The sequence below is a fragment of the Nyctibius grandis genome, chromosome 24, assembly GCF_013368605.1.
Source record: "Nyctibius grandis isolate bNycGra1 chromosome 24, bNycGra1.pri, whole genome shotgun sequence".
NCBI classification, from domain to species: domain Eukaryota; kingdom Metazoa; phylum Chordata; class Aves; order Nyctibiiformes; family Nyctibiidae; genus Nyctibius; species Nyctibius grandis.
Window position 1 is genome coordinate 3,449,522 of NC_090681.1, and position 12,852 is coordinate 3,462,373.

General features: G+C 49.6%; 2 protein-coding genes across 2 annotated transcripts; one reads left to right on the forward strand and one right to left on the reverse strand.

Annotated features, from left to right (window-relative positions):
• Positions 1-45: 45 nt before the first annotated feature.
• Positions 46-8,513, forward strand: MTFR1L (mitochondrial fission regulator 1 like). The gene is made up of 7 exons (XM_068418036.1): positions 46-113; positions 223-334; positions 1,286-1,390; positions 2,075-2,184; positions 3,438-3,649; positions 6,598-6,910; positions 7,492-8,513. Exons 2-7 carry the CDS (start codon positions 320-322, stop codon positions 7,595-7,597), a joined length of 861 nt encoding a protein of 286 aa, XP_068274137.1. The 5' UTR covers positions 46-113; positions 223-319; the 3' UTR covers positions 7,598-8,513.
• A 623-nt stretch (positions 8,514-9,136) lies between these two features.
• On the reverse strand, positions 9,137-12,372 carry AUNIP (aurora kinase A and ninein interacting protein). Its single transcript, XM_068418083.1, has 3 exons — positions 12,227-12,372; positions 11,664-11,799; positions 9,137-10,065 (listed from the first exon to the last, which is right to left on the reverse strand). Exons 1-3 carry the CDS (start codon positions 12,320-12,322, stop codon positions 9,137-9,139), a joined length of 1,161 nt encoding a protein of 386 aa, XP_068274184.1. The 5' UTR covers positions 12,323-12,372.
• Positions 12,373-12,852: the final 480 nt, after the last annotated feature.

Here is a 12,852-nt window from a genome sequence, read left to right on the forward strand (position 1 = left end):
GTCTCGGCGCATGCGCGGGCCAGCGCCGGAAGCGCGGGGGGGGCGGGTTCTGCTTCCGGGAGTTGGCGGCGGAGGGGCCCGGAGCGGGGACGCGCTGCGCCGCCGCCCCTCAGGTACCGGCGGGGCCTCGGGGCGGGACGAGGGACCGGGGCTCGCGGGGGGCCGAGCTGGGCCCGGCGCAGGCACCGGCACTGCCCGCAGCCGGTCACTTGTGTGTTGCAGTGAGAAGCGGCGGGGAGGGGGGTACGATGAGCCCGGTCCGCGCCCGCGGGAGCCGCAGCACCCAGCGCTGAGCTCGCCCCGGCGGCCGGAGCCGGAGATGGCAGCGGAGTCCGTAAGTGTAACGCCGCCCGGAACGCCTGCGGCACCCCCCGGGCCCCTTCCCCGCCCCGGGCCCCTTCCGCCCCGGCTCTCCCGACGCCGGTGGCCAGAGGCGCGTCACAGCAGTCAGTGCGCTCCCAGCTCCGAGATCCAGTTTAAAACACACATCAGGGATCTTAAATCCAACGGCACGAGACCATCGTTCGGGCACTGTGTGCGTACCGAGCTCCAGCAATAAATAACTTAATGGGGTTGGTGGTGGCCTGAGCGGTACAACCTGTTTGGACTCGTTTGCCGCTGTGGTATTCGCTGTCCAGAGCCTTGTGCTGCCTCCTGTGACAGCCGTGACACCGGCAGAGGGGAAGACGGGCAAAGGACAGAGCGCTTCACCTCTTGAATCCATTTCAGAAGTATCCAGAGGTCACTAAAACATTCGCTGTTTCTGAAAACACCCTCCAGGGCTGTTCTTGGCCCTCCGTGGGGACAGGCATTGAATGCACTTGTCACTTTGCCGTCATCCAAGGAGCATTCACAGCCCTACCAGCGCTGCTTGTAGTAAAGACCATGTGGAAGCGAGAGTGTCCCTTTAAATGAGACTTTCTTCTGATTGCATTTCTCTCCTGGGCCCTTCATGTGATGCTGTTTTCCTCCTTTTGGCATGTTTTTGTTTGGAGCTCGGCGTCTGTTACTGAGAGCTTTTAGTTTTCAGTCTTGAAAATCCTACACCCCTGTTTAAAATGCCCCTTAGGAACTGGCTGACTTTCACGTACATTCAGCTGAAACACAGTTTTCTGGAGTGAGGACCTTCGTCGTTAGCAGGTGCCCAGTTAAAAGTATCACTCAACAAATCAAAAATCAGAGATCAGAGCTGTTGAATTGGTTGTACAGGTCGATTTCCAAGTTAGTAAATTTTAAGAAGGGCAAGTGACTTGAAATACTAATTATGTCACACGGCTTCTTGTAGACGATCCCCATCTGGCAGAACAAACCCCACGGCTCGGCACGCAGCGTGGTCAGGAGGATCGGGTCAAACCTCCCTTTAAAGCCCTGTCCCAGAGCAACCTTTGAGGTAAGGGGGCTCATGAGAGGTTGTGGTAGTCTCATATAGGAAGCTGCTGCTGTGGAGCCAGACAAGGCCCTGTCACGAGCTGCTGTTCTGTCAACCCCAGGTACCTGCAGAGTTGTATTCACAAAACTCACGTAGCGGTGCAGTTAATTGTAAAATTTTTTTTATTCCTTTTTTTGGTAATTCTGTTCTTGTAAAGTGATCATTGGCAGCTTGAGGAAAATCCCTCCTGAAATAGTGTCTGTGGACTGGGTTAGCAAGGAGACAGAAACATGGAGCTGCTGAACCAGTGCTTTGTTGCGTGACCTCCAGGAAGCCACACGCCCTCTGGGCCTGTGTTTCCTAAACAGGGAAAGAGGGTTTACAGAAACACTTCTGTCACTGTCTAAGCTCAAGGACAGCGCTGGGACTCGTAGTGGCAGTGGTGCACGTGGCCTTGGCAGCGTGCTAAGCTGGATCAAGTGTCCCTTCGCTCTGCAGTCTCCCAGAGCACCGTAACACACCAGTGCCCCCAGAACACGTGCGGAATTGCTACGTTTCCATCAGCCAAATGCTGCTGTCACACACCTGACACGCAGCTGCCGACCTGGTGCAGAGGAGAGAGGCTCTGACAGCCAGTCCAGCGCAGCTGGGGCGGCTGCAGGAGACAGGACCACGGTTTCCTTAATGGAACTTTCTTCTTTTCAGGTTCTACCCAATGTTTCAGACCTCTATTTAAATGATGTCCCTCCAGTCCCCACCTTGGCAGACATTGTGTGGATAGCAGCAGATGATGAAGAAACATACGCCAGAGTCAGGTTGGTTCCCTCTTTGTATCTGCTCATCCTTATTTTTATACGCTGGTTTATTATGCACAGCATAGGCCAGACATGGATCAAATGTGGATCAAACTTCCAGTCCTCCCAAGGTCTGATGTGGGGCCTGGTGAAAGGCTTTTTTCCCAAGAGATAGGAGGAAAAAAAAAGGACAAAGGACCCTGGGAGGAATTCCTGTAGGAAGCACAAGGAGCCTGGCCATGCCCTATTTTACTCACTGAAAGACCTGTGCAGAGTAACCCCCCTGGTCTGTGGTGTTTTCTGGTTAGAAAGTTGAAGAGTTGAGTTCTCTGGGGTTGAAATGCTCTGTCCCCAGGAGTTTGGTTCTGCTCAGTTGACCTCTTGTCCTTAAAGCAGGGCAATAGTAATAGGTGTCTTGTGAAAGAGAAAATGGACTTTGAAATCAGAGGCAAAAGTTAATGAGTAAGTGACATTTCCCCTGTGCGCCCAGCGCGCTGCCCAGGGCATGGAGACACGGTGACCAGGAGAGAAGTGACTTGAAACCATGTGAGCACACCCAGACTTTTGTCCCTGCGTCCTCTCACCACGTCTTGTGCCGCTGGGTCATGATTTCTGTGGCAGAATTTGTGTTCCTTGTCCTGGTTTTGCAGGGATAAAATTTATAGAATCGCTTTTCTGTTACATTTTGTTTCAGTTTGTGGCCAGCTGTGGGCTGGTGATCAAGGCCATGAGCAGTTAAAGCCAGGGCAGCTGCCCCAGGTGTATTCTATGATATTAATGTCAGGTTCACTATAAATGGGAAAGCTGCTGGGGAGGGGGGGGCTCTTTGTTCTGCTTTTCTTTTCCCCTCCCTCTTTCTCCTGCTCCTCTCTTCTCAGTGGTTGTGATCCCTGGAGGAACTTGCCACCACTCTATGGGCTGAGTATAACTCTGTGTCTTTTGTATTAGTATTGATACAAGTTTTCTTATTTTATTAAATCTGTTTAAATTTCAACCCATGAGTCTCCCTCCTTTTCCCAATTCCCTTTCTCAGCTGAGGAGGGGTCTTGGGTGATGGAACAGCTGGTTATTGTTTAGCCCTGGAGACACGTGTAATGCAGAGAGAGCACGTAGAGCAGCACAGCGGTGGCACACACGGGGGTACACACAGCGTAGTGGCACAGAGGCTTAATTCATTGTGTTGAAGTCTTCTGCTGTCCTGAGGTGCAGGCAGAGCGTTGTTGTCACAGAGGGCTCCGGACCTTGGAAATAACCAACAGGTTTCTGTCCTGTAGAAGCGACACTCGCCCACTGAAGCACAAGTGGAAGCCGAGTCCCTTCACTGTTATACAGCGAAACGCTTCAGTCCCCAACCTGAGGAAGCAGGAGGAGAAGCTGCTCGCCTTGAAGAAACCTAGTTTACCAGCACTGAGCCGAACAACAGAGCTCCAGGATGAGCTGAGTCACCTTCGGAGTCAGATAGCGAAAATAGTCGCTGCAGAGTCAGGTAGGAACATCATGAGCTTTTTCTGTGGAATGAGAAGGGCTGAGGTAGTGACCCACGTTATTTCCTCCACACAGACCAGACTTCATGTTGTTTTTCCAGCAGAGCTGTGGCTCCCGTTGGTGGGATGCCATCTTTGGTGTCACCTCAGTGCAGGTTGGGTGTTTAGATGTTTGCATCTTTCATTGGAGGATTCCAGCTTGTTTTTAAGAAATACCAAGTGCTGCTTTGTGACTGCATTTGATCTGGGGGCCGGTTTGTCTCAAGCACCTTGTTTTGTGAAACTATTTGGTGTATTCTTGCCATTCCTGCTCCAAGTCGGCCGTGGGTGTGAGGGTTATGTCCTGATTTGGGGAGGAGATGTTAGTGTTTGTTTCTGTTGTGAAAGCGACAGTGCCATTTCTGTAGCAAATAAGGTATTTGGGGGAAGAGCTGAGCTGAACTGATGCATTGCTTCCTTTTAGTGAAATTGTGTGCAGTTAAAAGCCATGTTTTAGCCACAAAGCTGAACTGTGAGGAAAGACTTACTTCCTTTCATGGCTTTTCCTGTAAGGCTCTGAAAACATGACAATATTTGGTAGAATCCAAATCCAAGTGGTTCTACAAGTCTGGCTGCAAGAGTGGCTGCTTTAGAATATGGAAGCTAGTAAAACAGAAATACTTTGGCATCTATTTATGGAGTGTGCAGAGGGCAGAGGTGTTGATCTCTCAACTGGAAAAACATGGAACAGTTTTGCAAAATGGGAATTTAGTCCTCCTTGAAGACAGTTTTTCTTAAAAGCTGAGTTTCTTTTATGCAGAATACTTGTGCCAATAACCAAGGCAACAGCTGTGTCACAGCTGCTTTCCAGAGGGAAAAGAAGGACCAATAATTCTTCCTGTTACTTTTTTTTTTAAAAAAAACAAAACAAAACAAAACAGGATTGTTCCACACTTGAAATGACATCAGGTGGGTTAATTCCTGTTTATGGTGGGGAATAGTGGCTGATGAAACCTTCTTTATCCTCCATCTGAAAGCAAATACTTCCTTAAATCCCCAGATTGCTACTTTGCACTGCACGGTGCGTGCACGAGACCAAATCTCTCGTGATCTGATTGTGATTATTGTAGCCCCAAGGGACTTGCAGCTTTAATGACTGCGTGTGTTTAGTACAGCTATCCACGAGCCATGAACACACTTGAACATGAAACAGAGCCGTGGTGTTTGATTTAGCTGAAATGCTGGTTTCTACGTGAGAGATTTGGGTTCTTTTTCAGTTCTGTGTGATGGTCAGTGGGCTCGTAAGGATCGATTTGATATCAATAGTGTAAATATATATGCCACCACCTGAGAATATATGTGATGTTTTTAGCATGTGAAGTTGTGTTTGGATGAGCTGAGGTATTCCTTCACTTCCATGGCAAAGGGCTGTTGTGAGGTAATGCAGGTGCTGGTCCTGTCTTGTCATCTCTGGTCCTGTCTTGTCATCTCTGGTCCTGTCACAGTGCACGGGATCCTGTATGCCGCAGGCCTCGACCCTCCCAGCAGGAGGGTAAAATGAAGCCATTCTGGGGGTGAGGGAGCCACGTTACCCTCAACTCTGTGGGGAATAAGCACAAAACAAGGCAGTACAGATGGCCCCTTCAGCGAGGCCGCGGGCGTCCTCTTTCCTCTCCACGCAGGATCAGAGGAACAACCAAACTGGAACAAAGAACAGGGGAAACTCTGTGCTTTTTCCCTCGTCTCAGCTCTACAGTTGCTCAAGCTGTGTGCTAGAAAAGTCCATTTTAATTCAAGGAGAGTAATAACGAGGAAAATTAGAGATCCAGATGGGAGAAAAATGATGTAATCATTTAATACCTTCTCCTCTGCCTCTGGACTCAGCGGTGGGCCTGGTTGTTATCAGCTGGCAGTGGAGAACAGGTCGTATCGACTTCGCGTCCTCTAAGTCGATAACGGGGAGCTGTGATGCAGGGCCTAGCTGCAGCTCGGTAATCTGATGGAGGAGATAACTATTTAGCAGGCTTATTTTGGAAAGATGGATGTCAGAAAAGAAATATTGTGCAATTTGCTTTATTATATACTTAGAGAAATCCCTTAATTGGAAATTGATAACTATCTACGAGTTTACTCTTGATGCCAAGGGCATTGGTGCTTTAAGGTGCAGATTGTTTCTAGTACAGGAAGGCTCTTTCAGGGAGCTGCACACCAAGCATTTTTCTGGGTTTGTGGTTGTTTTCCCTTAGTGTTTTACACTGGAAATACCCAACTCATTGTCACTTGGAATTTGTATAGCTCTTGTTACCCTCACTGCATTTTAAAGCGTGAGCAAATAAATCCCATCTTCCCTGTGGAATTAGGTGGCTGCTACTCTCATTTTACAGATGGTGATGGAAAGCAAAACAGGTCAGAACGCCTGCGGTCATGGTCGCTGTGACCGTCTAGTGTGAAATGCCAGAGCTCCTGCACCAGCTCTGCATTCTCACTGGGAGTAATGGTTATGGGGGAAGGAGCCCCAAAGGAAGAGAAAGGCGAGCGGTTCTCATGGCGGTGAATAAAGAGAGGAGAAAAGTTGAGACAATTAAGACCTTCATTCTGACACGGGCTCCCTCTGTGACCCTGAGCAGCGGCTCAGTCTCTGTTCTTCGCTTTCTTATCTGTAAAAACAGCAAAAGTACCATCACCTGACTCCTGGCGGGGTGCAGCAGTGGTGGGCACGATAGGAACAGAGATACCTAAGGGGGCGGGTGAGATAAAAGGTACTGGAGAAGGTCTTGTGTCGCAGCCTGGTGTCATGAAAAGCAGAGTGGACGTGGAGGGTAACAGAGAATATGATTAATTGGTTTTCTCATCGCATGGGGGGGCTGATGATGCCTCTTGATTTATTTTCTGTTATTTTGAGGAGGGGAAAAAAAACCCTACATGGTTTGGTATGAGTTTATCTATCCACCTATATTGTTTTCTTTTTCAGCTTCTGCTTCCTTAACACCAGATTTATTATCTCCAGGAAGTTCAAATGCATCTTCTCCTTTACCTTGTTTTGGACCCTCTTTCCAATCTACAACTTCCTTTGTCATTAGCGACATCACAGAGGAGGAGGCAGAACTCGAAAGCCCCGAGCTCCCGTCGGTCTCCATGCTCTGTTCTGCAGCCTCCGAGTATTGTAAACCAGACCCAAAGGATCCTGACGAGGAAGATTCTGTGTCTCTTTCGAAGGCCAGCAGTTTTGCAGACATGATGGGCATTCTTAAAGACATTCATAGGATGAAGCAGAGCAAAGACTTGTAAGTGCTTCTTGAACTCTCTTGAGTTGATAAAGGTGTTTGATCTTGCTGTTACCCTAAAGAGAGGCTGTGTGAATGAGGGGAAGGGATGGCTTCTGCACAAGGATGTGTCTACCAGCCCCCTTCAAAATACCTGTAATTACCCGTGTTTAAATATGAGAGCATATATCCATTGTATAGCAAAAGTCATGACAAAAAGTAGTTCCAGGACTTCAACTCAACCACCACAGCACTTGTAGATTTATACTGAAGGGATGTAGGCTCTAAATAATTAATGAACTTTTATTTTACATAGTTATTAACACAGTTGAATAAAAGTTATAAAGAGCATTGATGCTGAGATTTTTCAGGCTACCCCTTGATCCACAAAACGAGCTCCAGGTTTTCTAAGCAAACATGAAAGGTCTGAATTTTTAGCTGCTTTTTGTTGGTTTGTGGTGGTGTTCTTGTACCTCCTCCACTTGTGACAAAAGCTGATGATAAATACTGCAGAAAAATACTTGTAAGACTCTAAACCAGAGCTGTAAACCATCAATTTTGGCACTTCTCTTACTAATACACTGCGTTTGTCTTCCATGTAGAAACCGAACTCCGATGAAGGAGGAAGACCCTGCTGTTCTTATAGCAGAAGTTCTGAGAAGAAAATTTGCCCTGAAGGACGAAGACCTGTCCATGAAGGAGAAATGATGTCGCTGTCATTAAACTCTGTAAACAGAAGTGTTATGCTCCCAGAATTCTCTCTGCAGTAGCTGCCTTCCTAAGGCTCGAGCCTTTTGCCTCTTTTATTAATGGTTTCTGCACTGGACACTTGCTTAGGAAAGACCCTACGGATTTGATGTGTTTTCCATGTATTGTTATATTTAAGAAAAAACTTTTTAAGAAGATGGAAATTCTTTTCCACTTGTATTTTGATGTTATTATTGATAAGGATCTTCTAAAGAGTGCAATGAGTGCTGCTGGATGACGTTCTTTCTACCTGCAGTTTTCCTTAGGTTCAAATTAAGCATTAACTTATAACGGCCTTGTTACATCCAACTAGTTACCAGTCCCAGTATGAACGATGTCAAACATCCAGGGCTTTGTTCCAAGGATGGTACGGAGCTATTAAGAATAAGCTAATTAATGCTTCCAGGTCTTCAGTGTTCAGGAGGTTGTTGAAGCACAGTGGTAAAAGGCGTCTTCCCGATGGCAGGATGAAACTGCAGTCGATGATCAAACCCTGCAGTCAGGTCTACAGGATGCTGGCTGGTTTTAGTGTGCCCTGGGTACTTCTGAGCTCACCAGTTATCCCCACAGTTGCATGATGGAATGGCCTTAATTTCTTGCCAGTAATTTAATGTTTCATTAATAGTCCTTGTATTCAGATAATGTATTTTATTTAGCATTCAAAAGGTCTATTTATTGAACCACCAATGCTAAGAACTGAGCACCCACCACAAGAGCTGTCACCTGAGAAAAGGGAAGGAGGAACCTGCCATTGTGGGTGCAGTTGTCACTAACTGCAGAGGTTTCCTTCAGCTACACGTTCTCTGCGATGTTCCTCATAGCTGTATTTAATGTATAATATTTTTCCTTTATATAAAATGGAGCCTTAATAAGACAATGGTTGTGCACATATCTCCAAACACATCGACATCGGTGCTTGTATCTTGGGCAGGGTGGGGGGGCACGTGGAATTCCAGCTGCTGCAGCTGAAGTGGTGGCTGATGCCATCATTCTGTCCTAGTAAGGCTGTGGTGGGAATGTGCCTACCTGCATAGAAGGTGGAGCTGTAACCGAGTTCCTGTTCCTGGACACGTGCTCTGTGTGCAGGTGGGATATCAGAGCCTAGCAGAGCATCCTTGAGGCAGCTAAGGTGAAGTAGTGGTGTGGTTCCTGAGCTGAGCCTAGAAAAACCTTTAAATTTGGGCTTCCAGGATCCTAAGAAGGCAGGTGCATTAGCAGCGGGCTCTTTCAGGCTGAACACCAGGCAGTACTAAAGCCAGGCCTCAGCCACACCAGGCTGCAACCATGAGTGAAACAAACCATTATAAATGCATCCCTTCAAATTATATTTTTATTAAAGCAAAATTTCGGCGAACAAAGAGGTCGTGCCTGTTGCATGGGTCTACTGCACATGCTGGCTAGACCATACAGACAGAAACAATGGGGACACTTACCTAAGTCTTACAAAAAGATGCCTTCCTGAGGCTTCACGAGGTCATTACGCGACCCCTTCAGGATCACTTACCAGTGTTTAATCACTCTGTTCCCTTCCGAATCCTGCGTGAACAGTAAATCATAGCACACATCTGACTGCTGCTCCCCCACGTTGCTCCAGCCCATGTGTGCAGCATCGCTGGACCAGCCCGTGCAGGGAGAGCGAGGCGGCTGCCTGCGAGCGCTGCCCCTGTCCTTGTGCTGGCTGCGGTGAGCGATGACCCTGTTCCCCTCTGAGTCCTGGGTGAAGAGCTGCCTGCAGGGACTGCTCCATCCCCGCTTCCTGCCCCAGCCCAAACCAGCACCAGCGTTCTGGCTGCGCTCGCTCAGAGGCTGGGCTCCAGCTGGACTCTGTGGCGATGAACAAAATCCAGCAGCCCAGGGCGTGTCTCTCGTTACAGTAGGATTTATATTCTCAGTCTCAGTGAAATCAATTAAAGAATTAACGCCCCTCCATCGCTGTGCTTTCTTATTCTGCTTTGCACCAAGTCTTGGTTGGAAAGCAAGTCCAGTCTTCGCCTCCTCGGGGTGCAGCTGGCCTGGTTGGTTGTTCATCCCGCAGTCTGAAGTTACGCCGCCGCTTCCTGAAGCTGTTTCTCCAGCAAATAAATCGGACTCATTTCTGTGAGCGATGATCCGGTTGCCCTCTGAATCCTGGGTGAAGCTGAAGCAGCTGCAGCCATCCTCTCCCAGCACACAGGAGGCTTTGCTCTCGCTGGGGGACTCCGCTTGTAACAAGGAAGAGTCTGGCAAAGCAGTCGGTGAGGCCGGTGCCTTCTGTGCCCAGCGCTGGGGTGTAACCTGCACCGCTGCCCTGAGGGATGGGTCCTGGGCTTCCTCCAGCTGCGGCAAAGCCAAGATCTTCACCAGGGAGGCATCCAAAGAAACACCTTGTTCTTTACAGCTTCTATTCGGGATGAAAGGAGATGGCCTGGAGTTTTCTTTGTCCTTTTCATCTGAAAACAACATAGAATTGGATAAAGCCGGAGCTGGCAGAGACATTGCTCAGGGTTAGTCACTACCCACAGCACCGTTCCTTGATGGTCGGACTACAGAGCTGCTGCTGTGCACCACAGAGACTGTTCTACACCCAACTAGCACTACTGCTGCCTCACAATAACTTGTATTTGTGCTGCTGAGGCTGCGATGAAACAGCAGCCTGCAACGTTGGAGTAGTTCAAAAATAAGCTTCCCTCTAGTGAGATGCAAGAGCTGCAGCTCCAGCTGCTCAGGATTCTCTGCCTTTCCGCTCTCAGCTCTCCAGGCAGTTCACCTACAACATTCCCTTTAAAAGCAGCTCAAGAGTTACAAAAATAACCACAAAACCCCACAGTGAAACTTCCACGGCTTGCATTGATCGCCTGATGAAGGCATCAAGTCCCACATTTGCTTCTGAAACCATTTAAAATGAGATCTGATATAATGTCTCAATATAAGTGAGCTCATCCTCAATTCAGGATATGCTAAAAAATTACAAATAAGAAATACTCCAGCATCTTAAATCCTACAGACCTCTGATGAACAGTGGCAGCATTCAATGAATCCAAACACACACAGTAAGGGAATGCAATCAATTGAGGGAATCAAACAAAGAAAAGGAGAAAGCACACAACACATTCAAAAAGAGTAAGAATAACAAATCCAAAGCAAAAACCATTAATGACTCTGTCACACACAAAAATTCTGTCAAATAATTAAATTGTGCAATTTTATGTAATGCTTCCTCTAATCTGCTTATTGCTAAACTAGTTAATGTTGATGAACTGGCCGTTACACAATGTACAACATACAAACAACACAACCCTGAGCTGCTGGTTTCTGCATCCATTTCATTGCTCTTCGTATTTCTTAATTTGAGACCCACGGACAAATCCCAGTGTCTTGTATTCCAGAGCACCAAAGCAGCCTCAAAAGCACAGAGGTGGTGAGCTGGCTTAATTCAAACCTTTCATCTTTACCCTCTTCACTAGAAAATTTATTTTTCTGCCTAGTAAAGCTGCCAAGAAACAAAGGGAGATAGGTTTCTGTCCTGGTTTCATGGGGATAAAATTTATAGAATCAAGTTTCTGTTACATTTTGTTTCAGTTTGTGGTCACCTGTGGGATGGTGGTCAAGGCCATTAGCAATTAAACCCAGGGCAGCTGCCCCGGGCTGGGCCACAGGTGTATTCTGTAACATTAACCTCAGGTTCACTGTAAAAGGGAAAGCTTAGAGGGGTGCCTTTTATTGCTCTGCTCTCTTTTCCCCTCCCTCTTTCTCCCCCTTCTCAACAATCGCTATCCCTGGAGCGACTTGCCACAACTCTGTGGGCTAAGTATAATTTTGTGTGTTTTGTATTAGCATTGATATTGGTTTCTTTATATTACTAAATCTGCTTAAATTTTAACCCACCAGTCTCCCTCCTTTTCTCAATTCCCTTTCTCATTCAGGGAAGGGACACTGGGTGACAGAACAACTGGTTATTGTTTAGCCCTGGGTGCGGGCTAAACGAAGACAGTTCCCTATTACAGCCTGAAACCACTTTCCCCCAGGGGCACACGCTGGTCCACGTTACCTGTCTGTGTGCTGAAATAGGCGGAGATGGTGGTTTGCTTGATGCGTGGCTGAGATGCTCTTGATTGTGTGAAAGCGACCGAGGCGTGCTTCCTTTCCAGAACTCGACTGGATACTTTTGGCTTGGCTATGAGAGACTGGGTAGGGCAAGAAACAAGTGGAAAGTGAATATATGCCATTAATAACAACTCTACCCCTCTTCCAGCGCTGTGGCACAGCTCCCACCTTTGTTAAACGCTTCAACTCTTCCTGTGACACCATCACGGAACGGCTGAGGTTGGAAGGGGCCTGTGGCTGTCACCTTGTCCGCCCCCCTGCTCAAGGAGGATGCTCAGGACCAAGGCTGCGGGCTGTCCCTGCCGGGGCCATGGCCCGGGCCGTGCGCACCCCTTCCATCCCCCTCACACCTCCTGAAACACTCCTGCACCGCGCCTGAGCTCTGCCAGCCCCTCCTAACTCGCAACACCACAGGATCGCCACCCCCAGGGAGCCACACGCTCCCTCGGGACGCGGAGCTGGGCACCCCCCGGCTGGCAGCAGCCCCCCCGCCCCGCCGAGCCCCACCTGGGCCGCGCTCTGCTTCAGCTCGGCGGTGTCCAGCCACACATCGCACGCCCCGGCCTGCTGGGCCGCGCCGCGTCTGCGCTTCATCCCCGGCATCGGGCAGCCTCCGTCCGGCCTCCCGGAGCTGAGCAGGGCCCCGACGGACAGCGGGCACCGGGGCTGGGCCGCGCCGCCGCCTCAGCCCGCCGCGCTCCCGCCTAACGACCGCCACCGCCCACCGCGCGCGCCCGCGGCGGAGAGGGACCAATCCGAGCGGCGGGGCGCGATGAGCGGCAGGCGGAGCCCCGCCCACCCCGGGCCGTGCGCTATATAAGGCGGCGGCGCGCTGAGGGGGCGGATGGCGGCTGCGCGCAGGCGGCGTCGTGCTGGACCCTGGGCGGGCCAGGAGCGGGGCGGCCGGTGCCGGAGGCTCCGAGGGAGCCGAGCGCTGAGATGCCAACGGGGGGCAGGCCCGGGGGGGAGTAGCACAGTGCACCTGGGTTTTCTCCTCTCCCCCTCAGGTGCTCTCCCGCCCCCAGCCCAGCTGCTGGTCAAGCACAGCCCAAGCCCTGACCTCCCCCAGCCCCTCTCACCTTGTCTTTACGAGCTGCAGCTGCAGGGCCCTGCCCTGCACCCGCACCCTCTGG

What these genes read in the sequence shown, in the direction of transcription:
- MTFR1L (XM_068418036.1), top strand. An exon ending in GAAACATACGCCAGAGTCAG is followed by an intron (nt 2,185 to 3,437) that starts GTTGGTTCCCTC and finishes TCTGTCCTGTAG; the next exon opens with AAGCGACACTCGCCCACTGA. An exon ending in AATAGTCGCTGCAGAGTCAG is followed by an intron (nt 3,650 to 6,597) that starts GTAGGAACATCA and finishes TTTCTTTTTCAG; the next exon opens with CTTCTGCTTCCTTAACACCA.
- AUNIP (XM_068418083.1), bottom strand. Translation starts at nt 12,322, where the DNA reads ATGCCGGGGATGAAGCGCAGACGCGGCGCGGCCCAGCAGGCCGGGGCG. An exon ending in TGAAGCAGAGCGCGGCCCAG is followed by an intron (nt 11,800 to 12,226) that starts GTGGGGCTCGGC and finishes TGCCCTACCCAG; the next exon opens with TCTCTCATAGCCAAGCCAAA. An exon ending in CTATTTCAGCACACAGACAG is followed by an intron (nt 10,066 to 11,663) that starts GTAACGTGGACC and finishes TGTTGTTTTCAG; the next exon opens with ATGAAAAGGACAAAGAAAAC.